Here is a 16,654-nt window from a genome sequence, read left to right as displayed (position 1 = left end):
GCGATGATTCTTTTGTTTAATGATCCATCCTTGCAAACAGATCAGTCGTTCCAGCTGAAAAGTCCATTTACATTACAATGGGATTGTTTTAAAAGAGGCAATAAAAACCATCTTTTTAAAGGGGGGGGAGGGGGGGTGTTAATTAGCAAAGGTAGATTACAAATGAGTCATTTGCATTTGTGCCCACTGATATATTTATATAGTCAGTGTAACAGTACCAAGAACCACTTCCAAACATAGATAAAGATGCTATATACAAATTTTTTGAGAGCAAGCTACCACACACTGCAAGTGTTCACTTCATCATGTCAAGACACACAAAACATTGAAGACTGTAAGGCTGGTTTCCCTCTTTTTCTGTTTATTATTCCCATTTTCTTGCTTTCTTATTGCATTTTCAGCATCAGAGGTGACCGACCAATAATATGAGTATCTTTCTTGGTCGTAATGGGTCCCCAGGAAATTTGTTACTCGAAAATGCCAGACGCAAGGCCGATTCAACGTCTCCCAGTATGGTTTGCAGTCACCTTTGTGAAGGAGTACGGGGACTGGAGCACTTACCGGTGCTGATGGCAAATCTGGCAAGTGGTCGAAGACTTGACATTGGCGAAGGTGCAGTACTCGCAAATCCAATGGGTTGAGTCATCCACACTCTGACTTGGGCCAATAGATCGGGAGGAGGTCATGCCCTTACCCCTACCACCTTTTCCTTTGCTCCCCCCACCCAAACTCTTGGAACTGGCAGCCCTGCTGCAGGCACCGTGCGAGTGCACGTCTGATAAACCATTCTCCAGTGCTCGGACCAGGTTCTCAAAGTAATTCCGAGTCACGCTGTATCATTCAAAATATACAGAAAAAATCAGACAATTTCTGTCTCCAAACTAATGTTTTGAAAACCGGACCGGTCATTGACAAGTATGATTGACTAATTCAATCCATCCAAAGTGGTCCGACTGGTGGGTCAATCCATTTTCAAAGCACATGAATTTTAGAAGATTGTGCTGTAATTTTTCCAATGTAGCAATCCATTTGGGTCCATTGATTAAAATCTTGGCAAGTTTGATCATTTGGGCGTGTGTTCAAGGCGCCTAGCAATTTAGCTAGGGCACCCATGCCATAGCCAATGTTTTGTCCTATATGGGTTAGAAGTTTCATAATGAGCTGATTTTTGGTGAGGATGATCTCTATGGTGAGTTCTCACCAAAAATCAGCTCATTATGAAACTTCTAACCCCATCAAAAGTGGTTTTCAAAAAAATGGACGGTCCCCGATTTTTCAACTTGTTTTGATGGGGTTAGAAGTTTCGGAATGTGCTGATTTTTGGTGAGGATGGTCTCCTCGCCATAGAGATCATCCTCACCAAACATCAGCCCATTACGAAATTTTTAACCCATATAAGAAAAAACATTGGTATATGATGTGGGCTCCCTTACTAAAAACTGGGGTGCCTATAAAAGTACCCTTTTCCATTAGTTTATAAAATGGATCTGAAATATTCACCAAATTGTGAAGAGGTATTTAAAAATACCCAAAAATTGGACCAGTCCTTTCACAAACCAGGTCAGCTCACTAGTTACACCAGATGAACCGGTTGGACTAGGTTGGCCAATTGGTTTGTTTTAAATTGGATTTTTTCTGTTGACTCAACCTGTAGAAGCTAATGGGTCTGGTCCAAAAGGCCAGTCCGGTTTTTAAAACACTGGTCCAAACACATTATCTGTTAAGGAGCTGTGTTGCATGGACTCTTCTGAAGAGGGTGAAATATCCATGTCAGACAAGTGTCTGTTCTGACACTCCAGACTCCAATGCAACACTACTTCCTTAGTTGAAAAAGCATGATTAAATACAGAAAATGCTGAACTGACTTTCTTCGACATGCACTGATGTGGCAGTGTGCAGATAACCATAAAAGAAATTCCTTGTATCTCAAGGAAAAAAATCTATGGTTTTCAACACATCAGCGCAGTGTTGAAGGAAGTCAGTTTAGAATGACTCATAAATTACATTATAAAAAAACAACCATAAAAGTGCAATATCACCAAGCCCACTGAGCCACCCTTCTTAGATCATCCTCCAGATTATTTTAAATTGTCAAAAATTATGTAGCAATTGGATGGTTACGATTGCCTGATCAGGTCAAACTTAGGCCCAAAATATCTCCTAATTGAACCCCCAAGTGGCAGATAGTTGCCGATGAACCCTCCCTCCACCCCACGCCAATCCCTAAAGACTCCACATATGTGCAGCTGTGTTGCTTAAAGACAGTATTTACAGTGGATAAGAAGACTAGACTCACCATTAGATATCCCCATTCAAAACTAAAAAGAAGACTGAACGAAATATTCCCAATTTTCTAGTCTAAATTAAAGGGATTGTTGGTTACTGGTGCAAGCCTTCTACATCAACTTGCATACCGAAAAAATAATTCAAAGTTTCAACTGGAACTCATGTCTCCCCATTAGGAAAATCATTAGGATTTACTGAGGGACAAACTGTTTCACTTTCGAGTGAAGCCGGAGATGGACCATCATATGTGGAGTCTTTAGGGATTGGTGTGAGGTGATTAGGTGAATGGAGGGTTCATCAGCAACTGGGATCTTCCCCATTCAAAACTAAAAAAGAAGACAAACCAAAATATTCCCAATTTTCTAGTCTAAATTAAAGGGAGTGTTGGTTACTGGTGCAAGCCTTCTACATCGACTAGCATGCCGACAGATAATTCGAAGTTTCAACTGGAATTCATGTCACCCCGTCAGGAAAATCTTTAGAATTTACTGAGGGACAAAATGTTTCACTTCCGAATGAAGCCAAGGATGGACTATCTTATCCCAGTTTGGAAGTTTATACAGTCCCCCCTCCCCCCAAAATAAAATAAAATCCATGCAAGAATATTTGTTTTTTCTATAAAGATGGAAATAGCAATAAGCTTGACAACAATATAAGGTAGACTGCAGACAAATGTGTTGACAATCATTTACCCCAAAAGACCGATCTGATGGAGAATGCACAACTAGGAATAAAAAAGGGTCACGGGTCGAATTGGGGCACGATACGTGAGCACGTGATAACCAGGAGCGGAGGGGGATAACACAACACTCTACACTCCCCCACCCATAAGAGTGGAAAATTCCTTCGAGGAGACTTGAACTCATAACCTATATGAACCTAACACTCTAATACCATGTTAATAAACATTTACTCCAAAAGACCAATCTAATAGAGTAGGCACAACTATGAATATAAGAGGGTCATAGGTTGAATTGGGGCATGATATGTGAGCACCTGACACTCGAGAGTGGAGGCGGATAAAACAACACTCCCCCTCACCCATAAGGGTAGAAAATTCCTCCGAGGAGACTCCAACCCATGACGTATACGAACCTGACGCTCTAATACCACGTTGGCAAACCATTTACCCCAAAAGACGGATCTTATGGGGAAGGCGCAACTATGAATACAAGGGTGTCACAAGTGGGGCATGAAACGTGAGCACGTGACACCCGGGAGGGAGCGGAGGAGGCAGATAACACAACACTCAACAAAATGAAGACTCAAAAGGAAATAAAATGGACAAAGTAAAAGCAAAAGTTCTCCAATAGTCAAACCAACAATGGGATATGGGATCTGCTGCATACTGCAAAACAATCCATTGAAGAGAATAAAAGAAAAAAAATAAGAGGAAAGAAAAAATGTAACAAAGCAAACAATAGTGATATGGATGGCTAAATCCTGGATAAACTAAATATGCCATACAAGGTTAAATCAAAGGTTCAGATTGCAAAGATGAAGGGTAAGGCACATCCCACATCCCTCAATATCCACTTATTCATGAAAAAGGGGAGTTTTAGATATAAATTAGAGTTTGTCCGTGCAGTAGGCATCCTCTTTGGGATTTAGAGGGTGAAAGAGGAAAAACAATAAATTTGGAAGGGCATTATTGGAAAGGGAAAAAAGAGGAAAAGCAATATAGAAAGTTGTAGGGGTAGAAGAGAAAAGACAATAAAGTTGGGAGAATTCTTGGCAAGAGGAAGAACAAAGAAGACAAAGGAGGAGGGACAAACGTCCTCGAGATACATTGCTTATGGGGTATGAATCTTGAGACAAAGGAGTGAGATCCACCATTGTGTTTTATTATACAGATATATTTTTATTAAAAATTGTAACTTTCCATAGTTCTAAGATATTTATGGATAAATATAATTATTAAAAATAGTAACTTTTCCTAGTTCTAGGATAATTATGGTATGCCTGGATCAAAAAAAACCCCGCCCTCAACCCCAACACCCCAAAAAAAAAAAATTCAACCTAGAAATTACCTGGTCAGACCAGCTAGCTTTGTACGGAACTCATTGAAGTCTTTGGATGGACATTCTGCATTAAGATAAACTTGTAATTCCTTCTCTACACATTGATGGAGCCGTTCTAATCCAGCCTCAGCCTCACCTACAGAACCAAATAGAGAAGTAAGAACAATGCACATTGTGGAATGATGATGCTTGTTTTGGATCAGAACTATAAATAATAATAAAAATTTTATATAAAAAAAAAAACCACAAACAACGATAAAAGCAGAACGAAGCTACCTTGCAGGTACTCAAAGAATTGTCTCTTCGCATGTTCATGCTCAGGAAGGTAAAATCCATAGGCATAGGTCCACTTCAACACACGCCTGCATTCGATTATCTGCAGACACACCAAATGTTGAAGTAAATATATCAGATTTCAAGTGGAAAAAGGAACATGGATTTACTAAACTCATTAAAAACAGGCTTACCGATCTTTAAAAAAAAAAGGAAGATGGATTTCAAGTGGTGATAGTTACTAAGATTTACCTGTAGCCACGCCTCTGTTATGAATTTGAGCTGTGACTCGGGCTGACATTGTTTGTCACTCAGCTTCTCGATCTGCAAAAAACCAAGTCTTCAACTACCTCAAAAATTTACTTCTATCTCAGATCAGTATCTTTAAACAAATTATAGCAGCACAAAAACAAAATTGATTCTCTCGACAATAATAAGAATTTTTGACGGTAGGTTGGAAAAAGACTATACTCCCTACTCTTGGTCATGGTTGTATTAAGAAGTAGGAACCACTGTTATCGGTCCATCCTCCCATGTAGATATTAACCTGCTAGGGGGGCCCTAACCATCAGATATGTGGCATTTTTTTGTTGCCAGAAGGTTACATGAAATTCCAAAATGGTTTTTAAATGAAGTTCGAAAACTAATGATTAGGATCCATCATAATGGATCAATTTTAGGCCTGAAACTCCTCAAACCGGCCTGTTAAACAGTTGATTGCATATCCCTGAATGTGAAGCACCTTTTTTTTTGGATTGGTAGGAAGTTTCACTAGAAATCAAAAGAAAGATAAGTTCAAGCAGAAACCTACCAATTATAAAGAGACAAGAAATAAGGGATACAAAAACGGTACAATCAATCTCTCTCCCCTTTAGACCATCTCTCCTGAACATTAAGTCCTTAAAAAAGCTACCCCAGAAGTCCTTAAAAGACTTTACACCAGAAGACTGAATGTGAACCGCACAAGTACCATGCTTTACAGAGTTTACCACATTCTGGTATTTTCTTTCTGCGAAGGTATCATCCCAACTTGAAGAACCAAATTAAAAATATCACTACATCTTTTCTTTTATTTTTCTTCTTTGTAATATCCAACAAAAATTAGAAATGACAATATTGATGGAATTTATTAAAAAAATCACATCAAAAGATAAAATAATGGACAGTCCATTGAGATTGTTTACACATGTACATGAAAGACCAACAAAACCCAGTGCGACAGAGTGCTTTTGGGCAAGTAAAAGGATCACAGAAGGTGCACAAAGTCCAAATATGACGTGGATTTCATTAGAAAGGGAAAAAAAATTAAAGACACATGCTATGACAAAAGATATAGCTCCAATAAAGTTGAATGGAAAAAAACAAATATTCATGCCACTAGCTCCACTATTTGGGATAAAGAGTAGGTGATGACAATGCCAACAGTTTGCATCTGGTGATTAAAAAATTCAACAAAGGGTCCCACACAAGCCAAATCGTCAAGTACGCAGTAAAACATGGCAGCAGATGAATCAAATAATAGTGATTAAAAAAATCAACAAAGGGTCCCACACAAGTCAAATCTTCAAGTACGCAGTAAAACATGGCACTAGAGGAATCAAATAAACTCAAAAAACGCCCAACCAAACAAAAGAGAATAAAGAAAAAGAAAAAAATAACAATAACAAATAAGAATGGTTGAGGAAGAACATAACTAGATCCTCTTTTGAGAATAAATCTGCTGTGAATATTTTTAAGCCGGTTGAGTGCACAATTGCTTCCAACAAAGTCAGTAATAACTAGCTTAGCCATTGTATTATATAAGATTGCTTGAACATACGCATAGTAACTTGATCAAATCAAGAAAAAATTGTGAAGATACAAATATATTTAGTGTCAAATTATATTGGAATTTTTAACTTATGCATTTCAATATCATTTCTAGGACTAATTTGATTGGACTCAGATGGCAGAAGTCCCTCTAAATCAGAAGGCCATTTGACGAACTAATAATGAATTTTAGATATCTCACCTGACCAAAATATGGAAGAATAAAGAGAATTTCACTTACATCCACAGCTTGCATTTTCTGTAAATCTGAAAGTGCCTTTTGCCTTGACTGACATTTTGGGAAGGGAAAAAAACCAAGATTTCAAATTACAGTCAGATATATGATAAGAAATTCAGCAAGTGCAAGTGTCAGCAAGTAAACAGATTTGAGTTGTTCTATGTAACAAGGAAATCAATTTATGAGCTTTCTAATGTTGGACACATGTCAGACATGTTGACATACTTAAATCACTTTTAATTTATTCAAATAATTTTTTCAGCTATAAGTTATATTGTTTATCAGCATATCTAAATACACTCTTTATTTACAGCAGAAACAACATGAACTAAACTATTAAATAAAAAGTCATTCAATATATAAAATAAACTGTATGGACTTGCTGACATAACAGATTTTGTGGAGGCCAGTATCCCTGAAACTTTCATGCCTATGTTGGACAAAGACACATGTCCATATCTTTGTTAAATAGGAAATGCATAATGGATTAAAAGAGAAAATCATGAAATCCATTAGCCAGAATATTATTTCAAAAACCACATACAGTTTACTTAAAACAACAGTAGCAAAGAGAATAAACTACCTTTTTTTTGTTTTGAACTAGCTATGAAAGTGAATTGATATGACAAAAAAGTTTTTTATTTTCTTCATAGGTAAAATAACAAAAATGTTATTACTATCAACGTAGTCAAGCCAAGTGCTTTGGTGAGCCTCAGGTGCCCTCTCAAGACAAGGTGTGCCGAAGGTGCGGTAACACATGTGAGGCGTACCAAGGGGCACACCTTGACAGTGTCTCAGTCAAGGTACAAGAAGCACCAGGTTTACACCTCACTAAAAGCTGGATAAAATAAATTTATTTTGTTTAAATAAAACATAATTTCATATTTAATTGTATAATCTTTACACAAAAAAGATTTATTTGGGAGATACTATTTTTTACTATTAAAAATGTTGAATGTTTTACATTTTTTCACTTTAATTCAGTTTGAGCCCGTTAGAGCTTAGTCAACTTAGGCTCAATAGGGGTATAAAGTTAGTCTAAAGTAGAGCCCGCCTCTTTAGGGTCGGGTTAGAACTCAACCAAGCCAGGCCCAAACCCGCCCACAGATGGCCCAAATTGATGATGTGTTGTAGCAGCAACAATACATGTTGGGAGCTTGCTTATTGTTATTCCTCTAATTTTTCTGCTAGTGTTGATCGTTCTTCTTCCTCTTCTTGAAGTGCTAAATTCTTTAACTTGTTTATAAAACTCGTATTTATACATATTATAATTGAAAAATATCTAGAACACATCTTTCAATATTAATTGTTTGATAATTTACAATAACATATACTGTGCCTTGTGCCCCAAGCACCAATGAGGCCTTTAGGCCTAAGTGCGCCTTTTGCCCCTAACTACACTGATTTCTCTTTTGAAAGACAAAAAATAAAAAATAAAGAAAATAATACAAAGGCCTAAATCCTAAGGTCTAGAAAACTACTTCAAAGTTGAAGCTCAAGGTGTGTTTGGAGAGAGGCTCACTGAAAATACCTTGAGGAACTACGAAGAAACGTTAAAATATATATATATATATATATATATATATATATATATAGACATGCGCCTCAGACCAAGAGGTATGAAAAGGCATATGCTCTAGTGTGTGTGTGTTTGTGGTTGTGGTGAAAACGTAACACCTCACATGTCAATTTTCCACTTTTCCCAGGATTTTTAAAATTGCATAATCTTAGTCGCATTTCCTTTTATTTACTTCAATTTCTTTTCTTATTCTTCTTTTCTTTTATTTCTTTATCGCTGCAAGAATGCAACATTATTGGAGCATTTACAAACAACTTGAATATAAAATAGTAATAAATACAAAAAATAATATTTAGTTATATCTTTGTGATAAATATACAATAGTTAATTGAATGAAGTAGCTTATGCAATTATAAAATGTTTCTTTCTTGTATAAATATAAATATTCACTATTGTTGTCCCCGCTTTAGTCTTTTAGTTTCGGTGCCCTAGGTCTAGTTAATTGTTATCACTGTCCTCTATGACATTTCCTTAGCTTCCCTGGCTCAAGTCTGGCAAGACATTGTTTTTAGCATTGTTGGCCCTGGTGCATCATGTCGGTGTCATGCACTTGGTCAACATAGGTCCTTGAGATCACTACTTTCCATACAGAGAAACACGCTACTTCACCATCCAACACCTTCGGTCTCGCCATCTTATATCACTATCTAATTATTGCCATTACCATGTTTATTGTGTCATGCACCAAAATCACCGCACCTCGTTGCTCTTTAGGCACCATATGACTTTCAACTGAATCGAATGGTGAATAGACCACTCTCCTCACTAGGAAGTCCCTACTCTAAGGAATGTTCATCAGAAAACGAATGTGGCTTCTTATGCCTCAAGACAATTCCAACGAGAAAAGTGACGATCATCGACACCTGATGAGATGGCCTGATAGCCTTCACTTTACACAAGTGACTAATGTACATAGAGAAAATTACATAGGTTTACATATATGCTTACATTCATGAGTTAGATGGCAAGCATAGTCCATAAATGAGGTAAAGAGTAAAAAGACGGCATATAATTTATAATGGAATCATGTTCATTGTAATCATTTTGTGCTATACCTGGACGCAGAAAAAATGGGTGATAACTAAGAGAGAACATAGAAGCCCACATTTATGTAATGTAGTCCTAAGTTTGGAGATGTCACCAAAAACTAATAAATACACAATGGAAGTAAAGAAAAATGCGTACTCCCAAAATATAGACTATGAAAATGCTCAAACTATTAAATACAAGGGGGTAATATATAGCAAGCACCAAAGAGTTGAAATATGCTTAGTAACATTGCTGACACATATTGAAACCATGCCCCACTTTCAGCACAATAACAAAGATAAGAGAGTCGACAAAAAAGCGCATACCGACTGGTTGGTTGCCCATCTTTCATAATAATGAGTGTATCTTTCTAAAGAGTTCTTAGCCATCTCTCTCCTTTTCTCAGTCTCATCATACTGTAAGCAATAAAATAAATAAAGGATGGAATTAGTAAAACACAAGATAATATCACATGTTCAATTGACCATATCAGACCAAAATATTATTTTAAATGACAAACAGCAAGAACAGTAGCATGTACCACTCCCTCTTGCTTTGCTGTCTCATAGCGATTGCATGCATAGAAACCACCTGTCCTCTCACCATGATCCGACCATGAACCAAGGCATAGCCTTCAAGCACAAATAAGTAAAGGTCATGCATAAAGAGGAAACAAGATAGAAGACCATGCAAAAAAGAAGAAATGGCTAATCTAGGGCAGTGTAATTGAAGATTCACATCAGTGTAGCAAAAGCTTAGACCATTGATGCCTAGATCCATAAGCAGGCGCTAATCACCGTCTTTACATGCAATTTAATATTGTGTTCTACACACAAATAAAATGCTCATAAACTTACATATAAATGACTCCGATAGGTAACTTTCAAGGAAAAAAAATCTCTTCTTTATTCACATTTATGAACCATCTCATTTTGATGTTTTTATAACCGATCGTTTGTGCAATGCATAAACAACCCTCTAACCCTCTCTATATCTCTTGCCTCTTTATAGGAGAGGGATTGAATGTGCAACACAAGAAGAGTCTCTCTTAGTTTAGTGTAGGGATTGTGTCAGCATTTAGCTTTGTTCTTCAATTTCTACCTTGGCCTTCTATAGCTATGTGCTTTAATATTGTTTCCTTCAATCTTTTTAACATAGTATCCCTGTTCTTTATTTCTTATGAAATATATAAGTAAATAAATAAATCTTCACTCGAGTAACAATTTTCTTCATACAGAGTGCATGCAAATGAGCATTTGTTTCTATAAGTAATAATTTTCCTGTGACCAAAAAGAAACAGAAGTGATTACTGATTAGGGAAAGAAAAATCCATATCTACAAATATATTTATAATAAAGGTATAACAATTTTACCAGCAAAACTCGAATTTACAAGGAGGAGTGCAAGTAATATGCATGCAACCCTGATTTTTCTCAATTGGCCGCTTGCATTTCGGACAAGGCTTGGAATTGGCTAATATCCTGATCATTGCATCAACAAAAAATATTAGTATAGGTGCAGAAAATATGGAAAATCGATACTTATCAAAAGAGAGAGAGAGAGGGAATATGGAAAATCGATACATCGAAAGATGAAATATTTGCCAAGACAAATGCTTAAATTCCAACAATAATGAACCGAAAAGTACATTGATACATACATTATTCAACTGAACATGAACTAGAAAAATAATCAATCAACATTGAAGTAGGGAGTGGGGGTCTAAATAAGATAATTCTCATTAATTTAAAGGAGTTTGTTAATGGAAGAAATCTAGGAAGTAGGAACACCAAAGAGGGGAGCAGAAAGGTCACTGACAGACGTTGCTAGTTTTAACTCCTTATTTTTTATGATATAAAATAGAACAGAACCTATTTTTGTTCTCCAATACCAACTGAACTCACTGCCTCAGTTAACCCTTTTAAGGTACGTTTGAAAATTCAATGTTTCTTGCTGGGAGATCACTATATAAATTCCTCTTTTCTCCTCTTCCATTTGTAAAGTGGAGACAAAATAATGGCAGGAACGCTCAGTAAGGAATTACGTGTGTGGAACTTAAAAGGAAATATTTTTAGGGTCTTGTTTAACCTTCGCCCCTAAGAACTGCAAGTAAGTGAAAGGATTTTCAAAATAAATAAGAGAGCACATAGAAAAATGACAAAGCAGAGGACTGTATAAATATAGCTCATATTTGATGGTAATAGGCTATAATAGCAAAGACAGTCAATGGACAATGGCCATGCAATTCTCATTAATATAAAGTTCGCATTTTTTTTTCTTTTTTTCTTACTAAATGTATCTAGATTGAACATCCTACAACATAGAGAAAAAAAGTATTAAGAAGGAAAACCAGATCGATGACAATATGTGTGTACAAGGAAAAATTGTCTAAACCATCCTTGACTAAAGAGTCAGAGAAAAAAAGGTATGGCCAAACAGAATCTGCTTCTATCCAAAATATTTGCAAGTCTATGATTCTTAACAAATTTCGGATCCCCAGTCTATATTCTTCTCCGAGGATCCCTCCACAATTAATGAAATTACAGCCACATACCATGCATGAAATAATCATTAGATGAACCATATGATATGCAACAACTTTCTTAATTTTTTTAAAACTCAATATTCACAGAAACATGGTTCAAAGAGGATCTTTGAACCAGGAGATAATAGCCAACGGCCCAAGATTCATAAGCAAGTCAGATCAAGCATATGAACACACAAAAGAAGAATCCAACGAACATAACCATTACTCACCATGATATTAAATTTGGACTAAAAAATCCACAAATTCAAAGCACAGGAATCCAAGACAATGCAATAACACAAAAAGTGCTCATTAATACAAATTTAGATACTATGGTCTTATACTGTACCAATTCATGTTTTCAGACTCTGCACTATTCTTTAAAATCCACTTGGCCACGGTGCCACAATCCACTGGGCGGTGAGCTTCCTCAGTGCACTACAAGGTTATATTGCAAAAGATTTAGAGAGCTCAAATGATACACAACCACTACTGCTGAGGGGGGAAAATAATCTATATTTACCAAACTACTCAGAAGAAACTTACGTTCCAACAAAAGCTATAAGTGCAGTGGCAAGAAACATCATAGCTCCCACTACCAATAACAAAATCTACAGCATAATCGCAGCCTGGAGCAGGGCACCACTTGGTCTAGAAAAAGAAAAGGAAATATTAACAACAATGAAGACAGCAAGAAAAATAATTACCTAAATGCTAGAAAAAGTTAATAGACAAATGAACAGTATTAGTGATGAAAATCAATATTTGAAGCAAAGCTCAAATTCAATGTTATAAGCCTGAGCATGTTGAACACTAAGGCTAGGAAAGGAGGAACTACGATGCTTATGCAATAATGGAGTAACAGGGTTCGTTTAGCCAACCCAAAATCTTTGGGATAAAGGTTCGCTGATGATCAAAGTTTTGAGACTTGGATCTACCTTTCTATTGTCTTCGACAAAAGACCTAAGGAGGTAACGGGAATACTTCTCCTTATCTTCATCAGAAGCCAATATGTTGATCATGTCTTGACCAATAGCAGCACCACAAGATGGATCGGGACATCGCAACATCAAACATCCGGGGCCATCATTAATTGATGTGCTTATGTAACCTATAAGAAGGGGGGAAAAACTAAGATTATCTCAGCAGTAGTAGTATTACTATTTTTTTCTCAATTTAAACAAAACAAGGGGTATGCAAAAAACTGTACCAATCACAAGTGTTTTGACCAGAATTAAATCATTGGAATAAATTTTGCAAATCTTACTATTAATAAGTTCTCAACTAAAGAACATTGAGATGAAAGTTATCAACTTGCAACTAAGCAACTAAAGTTCGTCACAGGGAGAGTTAGGTCGGTTAAAATATAGATTTCAGTGGAGGGAAACAATAGTAAATGTAAAAATAATTTTTCTAAACGAACAGGTTTGTAGTACACCCTATGTGACCAGCAACAAGTTTAAGTGGCTTAAATTCAGAACTAATAAAAAAAAATGAAAATTTCAATTCTACGTTCTTAAGAGAAATTAAAACCAGACCTGTCCAGCACAAGCTACAAAAGGGATGACCACAAGCAGCAGCATTAATCCTATCACAAGGATAGGTTTCAAAACAGATCCCACAAGTCAGCTGCAACCATGAGCACGTGCTTCAAATAAATACTGAGCAGAAATGGGAATAATAGAAGAATATAGCATACTACCCTAGCAGAAGACGTCCACATCTTCTAGACAAATATCATTATCAAGTTAAAGATTGAATCACCAAATAACAAGTAGATCACTTACTTCCTTAGCATTTGGAAATTGGACAACTGGTTTCTCTAACAAGCCAACAATCTTGCGAACTTCTTCTTCATCCGCAAACCATGCATCATGCACTTTACTAACACTCCTACGTAATCCAAATACATAAACTTCTTCAGAACATGAAAAAAAAATAGTAAAAGTTAGGTTATCCAAAGTCTATCATATAAGGATGAAGCCTAAAAAGTGACAACTAGATAGAATGAAATGTGCAGCACATGCGCACACTTTGCATCACGTGTACAAGGAAATCAAAAACTAAAAAAGTATTCCTACTGAATTAGGATGCCTAGCATTAAACTCGTACAAGGAAAGAAAAAAAACATCTAGAAAGAAAATAAAGATCTATTTACATTGCAAGCACAAAAGGGATGGAATTTTACCAATTATAGTGGCGGAGGAGTATGCTAGCTGAAACTCTTGATATGGAAAGAACAGTAGCTATCCTTGTGACATCTTCCTCCTGATGTCGACGTATCTCAGCCTCACTCAAAATGGTATAATTCTGCTGAAATGAGAACAGAACAGTTTGAATTGAAATCAAATAAAAAACAACAAAAATAATAGGAAACAAATTTCAAAAAAAAACATGGGAAGGGAGAAGAGGATAGATAAATTCCAATCCTCTTCTACATTAAAGCATGTCCTCAAAAATATTAAAGTTGAAATGACGTAAACTTCATAGAATCCAAACACGCATATGCACACAAATACATATGCATATCCCTTAAAAATGGTAATTTTAGAAAAACATGCGCACATGCATCTATGTCATATGCTTAACTATGCCAATTTCACAAAGCAAGACCAACAACCACACCAAAAAAAAAGATGAAGAAATAAATAAATATTTAGTACAAGAGGTAGCAAGTCCCCAACGAGTATCATGAAAATTGTGAAACAGTCACTACATGATAGGTCTCTTTACACATTTACTCTAGTTAGATTTCCCATTCATCACCAAGACAATTTATATTAAGATCCTGGCCTCATAAGAAAATCCCAAAATCAGAAAGACTCTAAACAAAATGACAAATAACTCATATTGGCAAAGATGCAAATAACAAATTCTTTTCCCACTTAATCGTATGTAAGATACAAACTACAAAGCTCTATAAGGGAATCTTCCCTTTCTTTTATCTATTTATAAAATTTCATAGATTATCAAATAGGAGCAGTAAGCCCACCCCAAACCTTTGGGATAAGGAATTGATGATGATGATCAAATAGTAGGTGTAAACATCTCAGCAAATTTTCACTTTATTGTTAATTAATACAAAATAAAATCAGCTCCAAACTTACTTATCAAAAAAAAAAAGCTCCAAACTTGGTCACATTCGGTTCATTTAGATGTCCGGTTTGCGGCAAAAATGTGCCCATTCAGTCCAAGAAACATCAAACAAGGAGATCCAGTTTGAATTGGTCTTAAAAGATGAAACCCTAAATATTGCAAACTTAAAAACTAAAGATTAATAATTCAAGTTCAATCTCCATAAGAGAGGCCGACCATGAACAACCAATGCACTATCTTTTTGTCCAATTACAATACAAAACATTTTCCCTAATTAAACCTAAAAAATCATACATTATCCACAAAATTGACCACTTTTTTATTCAATATTTAACTGAAAAGCTCAATACTTTACACTAAACCTTTAAACTGTAACAAAATAATGGATAGAACCCTTCAGTCCCAATTTCAACATCAAATCATCACAAAACAACAAATTATTACCAAAACAAAAGGCAGAAAAAATAAAAATCTCTAATTAAAAAGAACTTCTTAAACAAAATCGAAGACAAAGTTTATAGAAACAGAAAAGGTGCAAGTTTTTAAATCTTGGAGACAATAATTCACCTGTTTTCGATGCGATGTGGTGTCATCCGAATCATCAGAGTCGTTATCGATGAACTCATAGTCTCCTTCATCGTCATCGCTCGCCATGGCTGTATCTCCGCTGTAGAAGTCGTCAAGAGAGTCCACATCGTTCGCATCATGCATGTCATCCTCTGAATCCATCCCGATCAAACCAGAAATCAATAAAATCCTAGATTTTCTCCCAAATTAGGGCACAATATTAAAAAAATTACTCGCAAGTTAGGGCACAATAAAAACGCGCCAAATCGAACAAAATCGCGATTGATATTTGCAGAGGAGTCGATCGATGAGAGACTGAGATGATCGGTTTGAGGAGAAATCGAGAAACCCAAAGTGAATTTATCGAAGATTGCTGGAGAGAGAGAGAGGGAGAAGAAAAATCAATCTAATGGAGACTTTTTTCGCCACTATTTTCCTTTTGAGAGCTACTATTGATACCCCAACTTTTACTTATTACTCTCCGGTTAAAAATAAAAGGTACTACCATCGACATTCCAACTTTTACTTATAACATTCCGCTTAAAAATAGAAGGTATCTTTTCCAAAACGTGCACAACTTACGTCCAAATTCCGATTTCGCTATACTGTTAATTTTAATCCCAAAACATGCTTTTTCAATGAATTTGTCACCATTATAATCAAACGAATTCATTGATAATTTGTCAAGATCCCTGATAAAGTAAAATTGTTGGTATTTTATTAACGAATGAATTCGTAGATTATAAAATGATGAATTTAATACAAAAATATGTTTTGTGAATTACAATGAGCAATATACCAAAATCAGAATTTCGTCATATTTAATACATGGAATGGAGATTCACCCAAAATAAAATAAGTGAATGATTGAATGATTGAGAACAAGTAAAAGTTAGAGTGCAAATGGTATCTCTCTTTCATTTGTTTGAATGAGTGTTATAATGTTTTGCACTGTTGATTAATAATTGATCCAAATCTTTGTAATGTTTGGATAGTTTGTTTTAAATTAATAGGGGTGTGATGAATAATGAAGGGTGAATCTCCATTTCTTGCACTTGCTCATTTTAATTCTTAAAACATGTTTTTACAGTGAATTCGTCACTTTTATAATCTACGAATTCGTTGATCAAATACTAGCATTTCAATTGTTGATACATTATTCATTTTAATTCCCAAAACATGCTTTTATATTTATAATCTACGAATTAACTGATAAAATACCAATGATT

General features: G+C 35.7%; 1 protein-coding gene across 4 annotated transcripts; it reads right to left on the bottom strand.

Moving 5' to 3' along the window:
• Positions 1-156: 156 nt before the first annotated feature.
• LOC147382382 (putative E3 ubiquitin-protein ligase ARI8) lies at positions 157-15,857 on the bottom strand. 4 transcript variants are annotated; one of them, XM_086428957.1, is made up of 16 exons: positions 15,659-15,857; positions 15,426-15,577; positions 13,951-14,075; positions 13,550-13,655; positions 13,301-13,391; positions 12,701-12,873; positions 12,309-12,413; positions 12,112-12,200; positions 10,609-10,716; positions 9,777-9,867; positions 9,562-9,651; positions 6,631-6,678; positions 4,833-4,904; positions 4,584-4,683; positions 4,317-4,443; positions 157-831 (listed from the first exon to the last, which is right to left on the bottom strand). In XM_086428957.1, exons 2-16 carry the CDS (start codon positions 15,567-15,569, stop codon positions 558-560), a joined length of 1,743 nt encoding a protein of 580 aa, XP_086285083.1. In that variant the 5' UTR covers positions 15,570-15,577; positions 15,659-15,857; the 3' UTR covers positions 157-557. The 4 variants fall into 4 exon arrangements, with proteins under 4 accessions (XP_086285083.1, XP_086285084.1, XP_086285081.1 ...); XM_086428958.1 differs by having other exon boundaries at positions 15,688-15,857; XM_086428955.1 differs by having other exon boundaries at positions 15,426-15,857.
• Between the last annotated feature and the right edge of the window lie 797 nt (positions 15,858-16,654).

The sequence above is a fragment of the Akebia trifoliata genome, chromosome 16, assembly GCF_017979445.1.
Source record: "Akebia trifoliata isolate Shusen 1 chromosome 16, ASM1797944v1, whole genome shotgun sequence".
NCBI classification, from domain to species: domain Eukaryota; kingdom Viridiplantae; phylum Streptophyta; class Magnoliopsida; order Ranunculales; family Lardizabalaceae; genus Akebia; species Akebia trifoliata.
The sequence above is the reverse complement of the archived record's forward strand: the minus strand, read 5'-3'. Positions and strand labels throughout refer to the sequence as shown.